Source organism: Gymnoscopelus braueri, assembly GCF_963280865.1.
Source record: "Gymnoscopelus braueri genome assembly, chromosome: 22".
NCBI classification, from domain to species: Eukaryota; Metazoa; Chordata; class Actinopteri; order Myctophiformes; family Myctophidae; genus Gymnoscopelus; species Gymnoscopelus braueri.
Window position 1 is genome coordinate 22,443,359 of NC_137624.1, and position 16,148 is coordinate 22,459,506.

At 41.3% G+C, this 16,148-nt stretch overlaps 2 protein-coding genes across 2 annotated transcripts; one reads left to right on the forward strand and one right to left on the reverse strand.

Annotated features, from left to right (window-relative positions):
• Positions 1-1,871: 1,871 nt before the first annotated feature.
• Positions 1,872-16,039, reverse strand: LOC308078763 (glycerol-3-phosphate acyltransferase 4-like). Its single transcript, XM_080420104.1, has 13 exons — positions 15,930-16,039; positions 14,546-14,944; positions 13,729-13,798; positions 13,012-13,309; positions 12,493-12,567; positions 12,170-12,259; positions 5,626-5,719; positions 4,962-5,077; positions 4,765-4,820; positions 4,532-4,617; positions 4,174-4,302; positions 3,957-4,036; positions 1,872-3,409 (listed from the first exon to the last, which is right to left on the reverse strand). The coding sequence occupies exons 2-13, from the start codon at positions 14,708-14,710 to the stop codon at positions 3,262-3,264; spliced, it is 1,407 nt and encodes a 468-aa protein (XP_080276230.1). The 5' UTR covers positions 14,711-14,944; positions 15,930-16,039; the 3' UTR covers positions 1,872-3,261.
• LOC308078762 (sarcoplasmic/endoplasmic reticulum calcium ATPase 2-like) lies at positions 7,388-10,510 on the forward strand (the record flags this gene model as incomplete). The annotated part of the gene is made up of 1 exon (XM_080420103.1): positions 7,388-10,510. The coding sequence occupies one exon, from the start codon at positions 7,388-7,390 to the stop codon at positions 10,508-10,510; it is 3,123 nt and encodes a 1,040-aa protein (XP_080276229.1).
• Positions 16,040-16,148: the final 109 nt, after the last annotated feature.

Consider the following 16,148-nt stretch of genomic DNA (forward strand, 5'->3'; position numbering starts at 1 on the left):
CAAACCAATACGTTGTTAACTCTACAGCTAAATGTGAAAAATAACATGCTTACCTTTACCGATTGCCGTCCCCATACTTTGCTTTGTCTCTTCTTCAGTTTTGCACAAGAATGCAAGCTGATACAATTGTGCTACTGTATTGTCCAGATAATGATAGCAATGATGTGCAACCAGTGCCACTTGCAGTTAGGCCAACCCCTTGCAGTCTGACATTGTTATCTCCTTGCGTAGTTTTGATTTACATCAAGCAAATGTAGCATATAAAAATAGTCAAATAGATAGTAGTTAAAGGGGTACTTCACTTTCGGGCCGGGGACACATTTAAAAAAAATATTAAAAATAAATGAAAAAAGTTATGGAAAATTCATGGCCCCCTCACACATTAGTAGGACACTGCGTGTCGTGAGGGGGCCATGAATTTTCCATAACTTTTTTCATTTATTTTTAATATTTTTTTTAAATGTGTCCCCCGGCGGAAAGTGAAGTATCCCTTTAAATAAGCTGTGAAATAATTTAAGCTCAAACTTTAACTTGAAATACACACCATACTTTAAGTACTTCCTAAAGCACCTTTATACCTGCATTTATCATTGATTCTAAGATAGATACAGACACAGAGGATTTAGGTCACAACCGTATAAATGTCTTAAATTAGTTATATTTACTAGTGTGTGTGTGTTTGTGTGTGTGGGGGGTGTTTGTGTGTGTGTGTGTGTGGGGGGGACGGGACGGGACGGACTTTTAGAAAAAATTGTCTGACCCTTTTGGAATTCTTTTTAATTTTCACTAAATACAAAATAGAGGTGGAACCTATATTTTGGTCACCTTTTGTGAAAACTGCAATATTTTTACTCAATTACACAATTACCGGTAGCTTTAATTTCTCACATTTCTCACCTTCTTCTTGTAAGTCATAAACAGCATGCTGCATCAGCAAAGTTAAACTGCTGTTTAATATTTAACTAACTCCGAAACGCATACAGAAACTGAAATTTGGCAACAGCCTCTGTACACAAGAATGGATTCAGCAACATAAATGTTACCATAAAAATCATATCATCAATTGTCAGTCTGAACATATGAAGCACATGCTTAAAGGTGCTCTAAGTGATATTACTTTGTTAAAATGAGTGTTAGCTCTATTTTCTCATAGTAAACATAGCTAGTGTTTGTTCAGTACTAGGGGTATCCCTGTCTCTCCAGCTCTTTAGTTAACACAAACAGAAAATACATTTTTAGGTCAGGAGAGAGAACTGATTCAGGATACATACAGGATAAACAAGTGAAATTAGAAGTGATGAAACAAATACACCAGACAAAATTGGAACTTGAACACAAGCTGACAAGTTATCTTTGTGGGGTTCTCTCTTCTGATTGGATGACATTTGAAACCCACTATTTTTTCTTTATTTTCTGCTTACTAAAGAACTAGAGACTTTAACTTTTTAAACTATAATCATTTAGTTTTAACCAAAGAATATTACAGCTTTAAGTTAACTACACTAATGTAATGCAATAATTTCTAAAAACAAAGGAACAATGGTTCAATGTTTTTTCTTCTCATCATTGCCTCACTGTGATGTGTCTTGACATATTTTACTTCATTACTTGAACTGGATTCATTAATGTGTCATCATCCAACTATATTACAATAATTGTTGAGCCAAGAAACAGTAACAATAATGTTGACTGTTAATTATTCATTTTAATCACAAAAAACACACATTAAACAGGTGGGATTCAGCCTACCATAACAGAGTTTTGTTTATCAGGGCACAAGTCCAGAAAAAAAGAAAGAAAAAAGAAAAATGTCCACTGCTGGAACAAGTGCTAACACACTAACACACTAAAACAAAATGTGGCCGCAGAAATGTCTTTCTGCTGTGCAGAAGTAATGACATGTCCATATACATATTACCTAAAATGAAAATGTTATGTTTAGCCTGTATGTTAGTCTGTAGCAGGGCTGGGCTAGTCAGACCAGCAAGGATGGCAATGCTGGTCTCTGCCCATCAGTCCGTACAGTACATCTAACACTTTGATCCCCTTTTACTGTTGATATGTTTTTGTACTGAACTTAATATTTCAATTTCAGTCATGGAAGGGCGAGGACCGAAGCCAATCTCAAAATCAGTGCACGGGAATGTCAAATGTCATTTCGATTTATCTTTTTATTATTTGAGTGTTTACAATTTCTTTTTTATCACATGCTCAGCCTTTATTTACCCTGAGTGAGGGGGGGGGGGGTTGTTAAAAGGACTGAGAGAGCGATAAGCTTTTGCTGATTGGGGTTATCTAATGGCAGCTGACCAATCAACTAACCCACACTGTGCACAACTTTGCTACTTAAGTAATTTACCATGTGAAACATACTGTAGCCGCCAAACATTGCTGCTTAAGATGGTGTGGTAGAATTCATGGCTGAAGAGAGACACTGGAGTTTATCCAGGTGCAAAGGAACCAAAACAAAGATCAGAAAAAACAAGCTTTGACAGTTCACAGACACAGACACCTTTGGGAAATCCCAGCGAGATTTTTCCATTATTCGCCAGGGGAGTTCCATGTTAAGTTAATATTAACTATAAAGTGTTAGAAATAAGGTTATGGGTATGGGATAAACAAATTATTAACCAACATTATGTTGTTGCCCTCACATCCAACCTTTGGCAGGTTTGCATCAACAGTGTTGATACACTTGGGCAATGACAAATTCCTGGGTGATAATCTATATTTATTCACACAAATGCATACAATTTGCACTTGCACTATCAAATTATAAGTTTGACCAATTTACTTGCAGGCTTAAGCCCCGTCTGTGAACAAACAGAAATGTGCATGTAAGTAAATTGTAACAATACAAATATATATTTTGTTTAGCCTCTGTATATGTTTCTCACTGCATCAATGACCTTCCAGTGATTGTAACCAATCTCCCATATTTACAATAACCACAAACAATGTGTGTATGAATGAATATCATATATAATTAGAAGTAATAATAAATTGAAGTATCAAAACTGATGACATTCATTGTATGTGTGTACAATCTGTGCATTGTGCTGCATGGCTTAAACAGTATTTTGCTCAGAGCCTGTAAAACATTACATAATTTCATTCATAGTGCTTAGTAAACACAAGTAAGCATAATTTCTGAAGTCAGTAATCTATTTAAATGACCAATGACTTGTACAGTATAAGAAATATGTCGAGTAGTCACCACATTTTGTATTTGTCCATAGTGTTCTCATTGGGTCTTTCCCTTCACTGAATCTGAGCTGCTTTCACCTCCTCATCTTCTCCAAGCTTGTTTTCACTTTGGTCCTGTTTGCCTACGAGAACTTTGCTGTACAGTTTTTGCTGCTCTTCCTTGAAAGTATCTTTCACCTTACCTCGTTTCAACCCTCCATCCCTGAAATCACATGGGTGAAAAAGAACATGGGTATAACCATAACATGGAGAACAAGACAGCAAATGCATTGTGTCATGAGTTAGAGCTGTTCTTAGAGAGAAAGCGACCTTGTTCACCAGTTCATCATATCAAGGATGTAAAGAACGTGTGCACTTAACATGGTTGCTGTGGATGGTTTGATAGAATTTGTAGCTGATGATCACCACCATTTATCCAGGTGCAAAGGAACCAAAACACAGAGTGAACAACAGTGAAGGTTCACAGAATGGCTGTGTAATGTGCGGCCAGCCATGTTTTCAGCCAACTCCCTGTTCCATTTGGTTTGCTGTGGCAGTTACTTGTTGACAGTAAAGTTAATCTGTTTCAATAAAAAAAAACTAAAAACATTATCTAGCATGTATTTGTGAATAAATAAGGTTCGAATAATCTCAGGTGATTGTGAGGGTCATCATCTGTATTTATGTTATTGATATTATTGTGGAAAATGTACTGATCTCCTAGTGATGTACTGTAACTGTCTGTATGTATATGACAGAGAACGACTCACCAGAGGAGGTCCACTAATCCTCCCTGTTCAGCAATGGCTGCCTTCACTCTGTTGGCAAACTGCACCGCATCCTCTCCTTCCTGGACAGGGAACCAAAAAAAGGTTGAAGAAATTGAAGACAAAGCTCTATCCTATCTGTGAGCAATCTCATTGGCAACAACAGCTATGCTCAACTTGACCAACACACAAAATCTGTGTATCTGAAGGGGGGTTTCACCTTTCTGTTCATAGGTGGTAGGTACCAGACACTGCAGACAATGGCCCAGCTACTCATCATCCTCAACAGGTAGTTCACCATGCCAAACTTGCTGCTGTTCCAGAATGCATCCCCAAACCGTGGGTCATACTGCAAGATGGAAACAACCTCAAACCAACGAAAAGAGGGTAGGTTCCACAGAACCATAAATAGGAAACTTTTGCACACCTTGTATGCCTGACAAAGGTCGAAACAGTGGGGCATTAAGCTTTGAAAGTTTGCAAGCCATGGCAGTGTGCGGTTATTCTGCAGTGCGGCACTTGGTTATTCTTCAGGTTCCACACAACCAAAGGGCCAAAATGGTAATTCCAAGTCCTACCTTTATTGCCACTGGGTAGACAGTGCAGTCAATTTCAAAGCTCCCTTTTCTGAACATCATTACGGATGTGTTATTGATGCAAGTACCTATTGACAATACAGTGTTACCCAATTAACAACGAACAAACAACCATCCATCTCTATTGGCTCTAAACCCAGAGTGTATGTTTGTGAAAAGATTTTCACTTGGTATTATGAAACACATGACATGCAAGGTAAGTTGTCATTACTAACCCTCAGGGAAGATGAGGATAGGCTTTTTGGTTTTGTCAGCTACATGATCACTAAGTCTAAAAGAAAAAAGAAAGTCCAGAATTAAATAAAGAATGGCCACTGTATAGTTTCACATTTGACGATATGGCATAACATTCCAAATGTAGCGATACACTGGAACAAAGAAGGCAGCAAAAATTACAAAGACGCCATGCTACCTTTTTGCCACAAGGTGTCTATCTTTGACTTCAGATCTTTCAAACCAGATGTGGGGAGAGGATTTGACCATGGCTCTCTGTACCATGCCTATCAGCCCTCCATGAATTTGACCAATCTGTTAGAAAGAGAAATTCACCTCAATAACAGGTTGAAGAAACAACATGTCTCAATGTATAATTACAATCTAGGTGCATGGAGTTTATGTTGCTCTTATCAGAACATAAGTTTGGAATACTGTAGGTTCCGTGAGCATTAGTCAACGGGGAAAGGGGTTAGGGAATTGAAGTGTGAAGAGTAAAAGTACAGTATGTGCTACAATAACTAACCCTAATAACAAACCTGGCATCTATTTAAATACCATACATAATATCTATCTAAATAACATAAACTGTCTACCTAAATAGTAAACCACAAGGAATTGCAGACACAAAGATAATACAAAAAGAGTGCTATAAAGGGTAAAGGGAGGGTAGAATGCTAACCTAGCTAGGGTGGAGAAGGTATCCAAACTGAGCTGCGCATATCATTAATCTTTCAGATTCCATTCCAATCAAAGTGAAACAACCCATCATTTACTAACCCCATTGCCACATAAACAAGACCAATGGACAGAAATACAAACACACCCACGTATGCATGTGCACATAAAGACTCCATACATACCATAGAGTAGCAGGCGTCATTGGCCAATATGATAACATCGATGGGAGTTGTATGATTGGCCACACAGATGCCTCCATTCTTTGGTTTGTTTTCTCTGGGGACAGAACAATTAAGCTCATTAAGACACATACTGTACATATCAATTTCCCACTAGTGAATATAGACCCCAATTAATGTAATCATACTGAATATACCAAAGCCACAGCCATCAAAAATGTCTAACCGTTGATTATTTAAACAATTTTAAGATACTTATTTATGCTTATCATTGCATTTGTAACTACTAGAAAGGTGCACTCATATCCAGGACACATATTTGGACAAATAGGACATCAGTCAGTATGATGACGTATCTATTACATATGACTCTGGGCAAGGTTTCATCCCAATTTGACCACCATTGACTTCCATTATACTGCATGAAGTGAAATATTCTCTGAAAATGTTCACTTTACTTTAATTATGCACAATCCATTTGGCACGGATAGGTCCAGCGGTTTGCTAGATTAGCCCTAGATGAGTGGTTCTCAACATGGGGTCTGGGAACCCCCAGGGGTCCTTGAGGGGCTTCCAGGGGGTCCCCAGTTAAATGATTGATAGTTAACACTGAGGATTGTACAGTGTATATTGGGGTCCCAGAGATAGAAATGGGGGTCCGGGGACTAATGCATATCAAATTGGGTCTCCTTGAAATTTGAAGAGTTGTGAGTCACAGTCCTAGACAAACACACACTGACAGACAGGCAGTGTTGGAAAGTAACAAGAGTAAAGTAACGGAAAGAGTAACATTATTACTTTTTTCCAGTAACGAGTAATATAACGCAATTACTTTCACGCTTTGAGTAATAATATTACTATTTTCCCAAAAAGTAAAGTAACTAGTCGAGTAGTGTAACGAGTTACTTTTGGCAGGGAGTAATAAGTAATGTAGTAATATTACCTAAGAAACAAGTAACAAGTAATATATTACTGTTTTTGAGTAACGAGACCAACACTGCAGACAGGCCCATTACTAGACGACTCGCCTCTTACAGAGCCACACTGTAAAAACTCTTCCAGTAGCCTACTACAGCATATCATTAAAAGGTCAAACTATACTACATATATTACATAAAGAAATGTACTCATATCATGTCTTAAAAACATTAAAAAAAATATCATACTGTACTATGTTGTGAAAAACTAAAATAAGTCATACTATTCTATTTAAAAAGGAAAACAAGACAGGGTCCAATAACAGCTTTGCTTCCCTGCAGTAAGTACAGTACGTGGAGGTCGATCCGGAGTCATGTAGAACTCCATATTTGCAATGGCTGACTCCTTTGGTGCCACATCATAAAAGAATGAGGGGGACCATGTTGAGATGTCATTTTGATGATGTCAGTCTTGCCCTAATATGGAGGGATGAGCCGCAACCTGTAACTTAAAACACATGTTGCCTATAATAAGATTCATTAGGACACTGCGCTCCCGGGGATATAGTATTCTGGAAAACTATACAGTTATACGGGTGGTGATTTACTTGTCTCAGGTTTGCGGTGAAGCACAAGCCATATCGGAGCACGACTGGTGAATCTTGAGCAGGGTAATAGCCAACGACCGTAGCCCAACTAGCCTTCAAGGCGCAACTTCGCCCCCCTCTCTTGTCAGTTACTGTATCTTTGTCTCATAAAGAAGAACCGAAAGAGTAAAAGGATCCATTACAGGTAGAATAGAGAGAGAGAGAGAGAGCGAAAGTGGTGTCACCATGTGGCCTTTCACCATGTTCAACGCACACACAAAGACGGTAGCAGAAGTTTATGGCTTTTTTAACACGAATGAAGGCACCGGTTTGAGGTTTGACCAAGTGATAAAACAACGAGAGAAATACGGACTTAACGAATTACCAGCTGAGGAGGGCAAATCTCTCTGGGAACTAATGATTGAACAGTTTGAAGATTTACTTGTGAGGATCCTTCTTCTTGCTGCTTTTATATCTTTTGTGCTGGCCTGGTTCGAAGAAGGAGAGACCATCACAGCATTTGTAGAGCCTTTTGTTATCCTACTGATTCTCATAGCGAATGCCTTTGTGGGGGTTTGGCAAGAGATAAATGCAGAGAATGCTATTGAAGCACTCAAGGAGTATGAGCCAGAGATGGGGAAGGTGTACCGCCAGGGCAGAAAGAGTGTCCAGAAGATCAAAGCAAGGGAAATTGTGCCTGGGGACATCGTGGAGGTGGCTGTTGGTGATAAAGTGCCAGCAGACATCCGGCTTACATCTATCAAGTCTACGACGCTGAGGGTTGACCAATCAATTCTTACAGGAGAGTCTGTGTCTGTGATCAAACACACAGACCCCGTACCAGACCCCCGAGCCGTCAACCAGGACAAGAAGAACATGCTCTTCTCTGGCACCAACATTGCGGCAGGCAAAGCTGTAGGCGTTGTGGTGGCCACAGGGGTCAACACAGAGATAGGAAAGATCCGCGATGAGATTGCATCTACAGAACAAGAGCGCACACCCCTGCAGAAGAAACTGGATGAGTTTGGAAAGCAGCTTTCTACGGTTATTTCACTGATTTGCATTGCTGTGTGGATCATCAACATCGGCCATTTCAACGATCCTGTCCATGGTGGCTCCTGGACTCGTGGGGCCATCTACTACTTCAAGATTGCTGTGGCTCTGGCGGTAGCTGCCATCCCGGAGGGTCTGCCTGCTGTGATCACCACCTGCCTTGCTTTGGGAACACGGCGCATGGCCAAGAAGCATGCCGTTGTCCGCAGCTTACCCTCTGTGGAGACCCTGGGCTGCACCTCCGTCATCTGCTCCGACAAGACTGGCACCCTGACCACCAATCAGATGTCTGTCTCTAGGATGTTCATAGTTCACCAGGTTACAGGTGATAGCTGCACTCTAAAAGGATTCACTGTAACTGGGTCTACATATGCCCCTAATGGACAAGTGTTCCATGAAGGTTACCCAGTGAAGTGTTCCCAGTATGATGCCTTAGTGGAGCTGGCCTCTATCTGTGCTCTCTGCAATGATTCTTCACTGGACTACAATGAGACCAAAGGTGTGTATGAGAAGGTTGGTGAAGCCACAGAGACAGCACTCACCTGTCTGGTAGAGAAGATGAATGTCTTTGACACTGATGTTAAATACCTGTCCAAGATTGAGAGGGCCAATGCCTGTAACTTTGTAATTAAGCAGCAGATGAAAAAGGATTTTACTCTGGAATTTTCCAGAGAGAGGAAGTCCATGTCTGTGTACTGTACACTAAACAAGGATCGCTCCTCGAAGATGTTTGTCAAGGGTGCCCCAGAGGGAGTTATTGACAGGTGCACTCACATCCGTGTGGATGGGAACAAGGTACCAATGACCCCTGGCATTAAGGAAAAGGTGATGTCAATGATCAGGGAGTATGCAACAGGCAGGGACAACCTACGCTGCCTGGCCCTGGCCACACGGGACAAACCCTTGAGCAAAGAGAAAATGGTGTTGGAGGACTCAGCCCGCTTCATTGAATATGAGACTGATCTGACCTTTGTTGGCTGCGTGGGCATGCTGGATCCTCCCAGGGAAGAAGTGGCATCTTCTATCAAACTGTGTCGGCTGGCAGGCATCAGAGTGATCATGATCACTGGAGACAACAAGGGTACAGCAGTGGGGATATGCAGACGAACTGGCATCTTTGGAGAAGATGATGATGTCTCGAGCATGGCCTTTACTGGCCGTGAGTTTGATGATCTGTCGCCTGCTGCACAAAGAGAAGCTGTGCTTAAAGCCTGTTGCTTTGCCCGTGTTGAGCCCTCTCATAAGTCAAAGATTGTGGAGATCCTACAGTCCTATGGTGAGATAACTGCTATGACTGGAGATGGAGTTAACGATGCTCCTGCCTTGAAGAAAGCGGACATAGGCATTGCCATGGGTTCAGGCACCGCTGTCGCCAAGTCTGCATCCGAGATGGTGCTGGCAGATGATAATTTTGCCACCATCGTAGCTGCCGTGGAGGAAGGACGAGCCATCTACAACAACATGAAACAGTTCATCCGATACCTCATCTCCTCAAATATAGGAGAGGTTGTCTGTATCTTTCTGACTGCAGCACTGGGTTTCCCTGAGGCCTTGATCCCAGTTCAGCTGCTGTGGGTCAACCTGGTGACTGATGGTCTACCTGCCACAGCCCTGGGCTTCAACCCCCCAGATCTGGACATCATGAAAAAGCCACCACGCAATGCCCGTGAGCCTCTCATCTCTGGATGGCTCTTTTTCAGATATATGGTCATTGGATGCTATGTGGGTGCTGCTACTGTTGGTGCTGCTGCCTGGTGGTTTGTTGCTGCTGAGGATGGTCCCAGAATCACCTTTTACCAACTGAGCCACTTCCTGCAGTGTGGCCCGGAGAATCCAGACTTCGAGGGTCTAGATTGTGCACTTTTTCAGTCTCCCTATCCAATGACCATAGCCCTGTCTGTCCTGGTTACCATTGAGATGTGTAATGCTCTCAACAGTGTGTCAGAGAACCAGTCGCTGCTGCGAATGCCTCCCTGGAAGAACGTGTGGCTGCTGGGAGCCATCTGCCTCTCAATGTCCCTTCACTTCCTCATCCTCTATGTGGAGCCTCTGTCCATCATCTTCCATATCACACCTCTGAACCTGACCCAGTGGCTGATGGTGCTGAAGATCTCGCTGCCCGTAATATTTCTGGATGAGATGCTGAAGTTTGCTGCCAGGAACTACCTGGAGCCTGTTAAAGAGGTGAAGAAGCCTGCCATAAACAAAATCTGGTCCATGGCTGCATGCATGGAGGGAATCTCTTGGCCCTTTGTGGCCATTTCCTTCCCCTTGGTTCTCTGGCTCTACAGCACAGACACTAACCTAGTCGACATGTTCTGGTTTTCCTGACTGACTTAAGTACATATTTTTGACTCCCCCCCCCTTTCTACCCAGGCCGCCTTCCTACGTGTGCATAGCTAGTGTGTGCGTGTTTGTGTAGAGTTAGTGTGCCTGCCAAGCGTGCACAAGAAGGATCACGTTTAACACATGAAACGTAACAATATAATTGTAACATTATATTTATTATTGTGACTGAGGCTTTAAATGTGAGTGCTAGATGATAATCACTCATGTATGTGGACATTTTCACTGGTTCGAAGTAAAAACATACTGTGTTTGTTTTTGTTATTGTCGATATGGCCTTTAAAAAAGAAACACATTTAAATATGTATTTTTATTGGATATTCACAATACAAGCTGCAGATTCTGGGCTTGGAAAGATTCCCTTTTCATACAAACACACAAGTTTAGGTATTTGAAAGCAGTCCATTGAACTTGTACAGAGGCAACACTGTCTCAAGCAACTTTTTTTTAAGGCGGTGGGGGGGGGGGTTATTTTCCCAACCAGGCCGAAGGCAAGGCGGTCAATTAAGTTTTTTCCCATGTTTCTGTATCAGCTGCAAATCTTGCAAACTGGGCTGGACCCAATCAACGTCAAATTCCATATGCACGATGCCAATCTGCCAAGGAGAAGTAGGCCTACCTCCACACATACAGAAAAACCTGATCTGATTCTGAACTGAGCGTGTTGAAGCCTGAGCCTGACCCTAACGGGATAAAAACAAATAAAAGCAAAACACTTGTCGGTTATTGGTATGAAAGGCATAAAAGGCTGCAATCAAAGCACAACAGGGTTAGACTGCACGAAAGAGAGAGAAGAGACCGTCACATAATGCTTATGGTTGTCAGACACTGGCGAGTTTATTTGTGACAGAAACTACACCGCTGACAGTGGGCAGCAGCACTGCACACACAGCCGACACCCACACACCCCCACACACACCATTTCCCACTGGTTGTTATATTTCCATTAATAGGCCTACATTCACACAGGAATTTGAAATAGCTGGGATATATTGATTTTGAGTTAGACCTTGTTTGTCTGTCTACTTGAAATGTTCACTCTGTGCTTGCACTTAGTTAGTTAGTATTAGGCTTCAAAAATAATAAATGCAAATTGTGTTGTTATTATTATAAATAAAAAGATTATTATATTTAAAACTAAACTCATCAATTGTTTGCCCATTGGACTCTGTTGGGCTCGTGCTGATACTACTGAAAATCTACTCTACGAGTACTCCACCCACAATACTGTGGGGGGAGTGTAGAGAAGATTTTCAGTGACAAGGACAAGTGTGCACAAGGACCACAAGAACAACAATATCCGTTATAATTTTATGACGATAGCTATATTGAATCAGGCTGAAACTTTGCCCAAATATGGAGGCTATCTGTGTTATAGATAGAAATAACAATTCATAATCCCAGACTCACCGTACGTCCAGGCTAAGTGTCTGTGAGTCTGGAGTGCAAATAGCCAAACAACCACAAGCTCTCTCTCTGTTCAGCATATGAGATCTATTACTAGCGAGAGAGAGTGTGTGTAATCCGACACCAGTTTTACAACAACACTGGCCTCTGGTATACAACCTTTTTTTATTTTTTACAACTGTACCTGTTGTGACAGGTGATAATGGCTGTGTGAGCTGTGACTCTGATGTACCATACCTGTTGTGATAGGTGATGATGGCTGAGAGTGATCTAACACAGATGCGGTAACACATGAGATGAACCTTCTCACTTAGGTGTGTCCTTAACCTGTTGATATAGAAAGCACCAACAATTTGTCCTGTTATAATGGTGACACAACTAAATATTCATTCAACAACAATATCACATCAGTAACAATAAAATGAGTGTGCTTTGGCAATTGATCTAATTTACAGTACATGATCAGCTAAATGTGTGTGTTAAAATTGTACTGTTTGTCTTCCGTTTCATAATTGTAATCATAACTGATAACATAAACTGTTATTTTGAGGGAAACTTACTCGCCGCTGGGTAAAAAGGCCAGCACTGTAGTCAGGATTAGAAGCAGACCAATCCCAGTGACAGCAAGTGTAACTCTGCAGAAGACAGAATAAATGTGTCTCAGCTTGAAATCTTCCAAGCATGCAGTTAAAAAAAAAGAGCTTCACGTGTCAAAATACTATCAATCTGTCTGGAAACGCAGCATGAGCATCTAAAACTCAACTGGGTTTAATTAACCACATGAACCCTGGCGTCCCTATTCTGGGGGCTGAACATTTGGAGAAATAGCTAAAAGGATTGGTGTAGAAAATAAATACTATTATAGACCCCATTTTCGGTCAACAAAGTATATATGTACCCCTGATATACTGTATTTTCTTTACATCTGGATGTTGAATAGGGTTGAGTGGTTAACTCTGAAAAGTGTACGACAGCCTTGGTTAATGTGTATTTATTTACTGTACACCCTGTGATGATATAGTCTCCCCCTCCTCGATTCTGCTGACAGTCTGAGTCCCTGTGCTGAGCAGTGCTCTGACCTCAGAGGCAGCAGGAAGCCATAGCGGATAAGGACGCCGAGGCCCCAAAGGACACTGAGCCTCAAGCTGATGTGGCGGAAGTTGTAGTTGCTGCGTGTCAGCAGGTTCCAGCTTTCCAGTTCCTGGGCAGAGAAGCGCTTTGTAACCTCGTCATCCACGATGCTCTCCACGCCTCTCCTGCAGAAGTAGAAGATGTCCGCCATCTCAAACTCTGGCTCTGAGCCCAAGGTGCTGGCAGGGCCCCGTAGCCCCTGGATCTCTTGTTCCAAAGATGATGGTAGTTCTTTAGCTATGATACCTTGCAGAGGGTAAGATTGGGGGGAAGCAAAAAATATTAAATAACTAAATAAACAAACAAACATATACTGTACACACACACACACACACACACACACACACACACACACACACGCACGCACGCACACACGCGCACGCACACACACACACACACACACACACACACACACACACACACACACACACACACACACACACACACACACACACACACACACACACACACACACACACACACCCCCACACACACACACACACACACACACACACACACACACACACACACACACACACACACACACACACACACACACACACACACACACACACACACACACACACACACACACACACACACACACACAGTATAATTGAGAGACTTTGACCATGTCATTCAATTACATACAACAGGTAATTTACCATAACTATAAGGTTTATAGAGCTGTCGATTCTGCTCCTTTGCTCCCCTCTCCATTCGTACTGTTGCCCACTAAATGAATAAAGATATAGATATAGATATAAAGAGATACGTATTCAAGTATAAGTATACCTTTGTATCTGTGTTTCAGCATGGGAGCTGTGGTAACTGATAATCGTCCTATAAACAGACAACTGTAGAGTCAGACTAACCAGTGATATTAGCTGAATGCCCCTGCAGCTACTAGCTCAAACTTACAAAGAGGATACCCAGTAAAATCCTCAGTTTTCATTATTTACATCAGAGAGTGTACAGATAGACCATTTGGGTCCATAAGGGTCCAATGGTCCATTTGTGTCCATTTGTAAACTCTCTGAATTACAAACGAATAAATTAACACTGAGGATATTATTGTGTATGAACATGCTGTATACTTTAGCATCATCTCTGTAGAGGGGAAGGTTTTGGAGAAGTGTTTCCTCCCTAATTCCTGGAATTTATGGAAAGATGGAACACACTACCTTAGCCTACAGACACAGTGGCTGCTGTACTGTATGTTGCATATACCAAGGCAATCAACCGTATTTTGAGCTGCTTGTAGCTCTTGACTTTGCAAGCTACTTCACTGTAGTGAATCATCTCTAATCCACACTTAGATACTAGATAGCATCAGTGTATCTGGCATATACACTGATTTTCTGGATCAGAGTATCTTGGATCCAAAATATCTGGATTTTATACCACCAATTTCAGATGTGTTTTGTACCTTCCTAGTAATGTGATGCATTGCATATATAGCATGAATGATAAAGAGCTCACCTCAAAGACCTTGAGAAGTGTCTTCATGTAGAGACTGCGGATACCAAAAGACACTCCAAGAATGGCTGGTACAATGATGAATAGCAGAAGAGTGAACCACACAGTGATGGAGATGCCAAGATATAGGCATAGTTGGTTGTCAACAGGAAATACAAACCAAGACATGCTGACAGCAGTTGAACCACAGAAGAATGGAGAGGACTGGGTGACACTACAGATATCTTAAATGTAAGCAGGTCCAAATCCAGTGCTTCAGAGCAGCTCCTCCTCTGCCCTTAGCAGAGGTTCTGTCTGTGCTGCATGAATCATTTACATCACTGGAGAATCAAGTTAACACAGGTCTGTGTCCTCTTGCAATATTTACTTCACTGGAGAATCAAGTTGAACTCAGGTCTGTGTCTGCAGAGGACAAAGCAAACGTCAAAACAGCACAGCCACAACAAAGAAAACACGACTCCAAAGTAGAGAGGCTTCATCTGATCAACCAGCAATTCTGTTTGATTTTTCTGACAGCCACTGATAAAAATGAAGCTTACAAGGACTCTTTGCTGTTAAATGTACTACTGGTTTAAGAAGAGCTGTTAAAATGTCAACCTCTTGTTTTTCCTGTGTTTTTTTTACACAAATTAAAAATGTGATCTCAATTATAACAAAACAATGAACAAAATTATTTCCCACAATTGGCCTAACAGTATTCTGCATGCCATTTCCTCAAGACATTTGGAGAGATGAGAGCACTTGCCACATGTGTGCCACTGTCATTCAATGACATGGTAGTAGAATAAATAAGATATATGTATTTGTTATAGACAGGTAACAGAAAACATAATTGATGTTGTCTTCAACACAGACAAACAGAAGTAATCATGTGTTACATAAATGAATGAGGGGCTGCAGTTTTTAATTACTAATAATACTGTATACTATAAAAATGCTCTAGCCTATCTGATTAATAATTACTCAGGCAAGTAGTAGTTTAGGTTGTCAGCTATTTCTGAATAAGCCAGAAATGCAGATTTTACCACATCAACTGCATTTATGTATAGGCCTAATGTCAATTGCAGCTAATGGTGAACTTGCACTCATATGCTAACGTTAGCCTACTCTAACAGATAGAAACATTCACTGACATTAAATGTATTTTACTGAGAAAGGTAGCTAAGCAACCACGGATGCGTGCTGTTCAAACCATAGAGTTATGGTTCAAACAAATTCAGGTACAGCAGTTGATACTGTAATTTAAAGCCTTACATGTTGAATGTGCCAACACATAGCATTCAATATTGTGGCCAATCACAAACAAAATGCCTATACATCAACCACAAGTGAGGCAATATCCACATGGGTCAGCTTAGTTTACACTTTTAACTGTTTAGCTACTCACCTGTCATCATACGATCGAAGCACCATCAACAAGAACCATGCCGTTGACTTTAGATTAGCCATTTCACAGACAGACAGCCTGCTTACATTAAGTGCAGCAGTTACCGTTAGAATTAGCTGTGAGGTTAATCCTCTGGAAAACATGTCACAGACAGCTGCCCTGAGAGATAACTCCAAACTTAAGGAGGTTGACAGGCAGTCACGCATGCACACACTCACA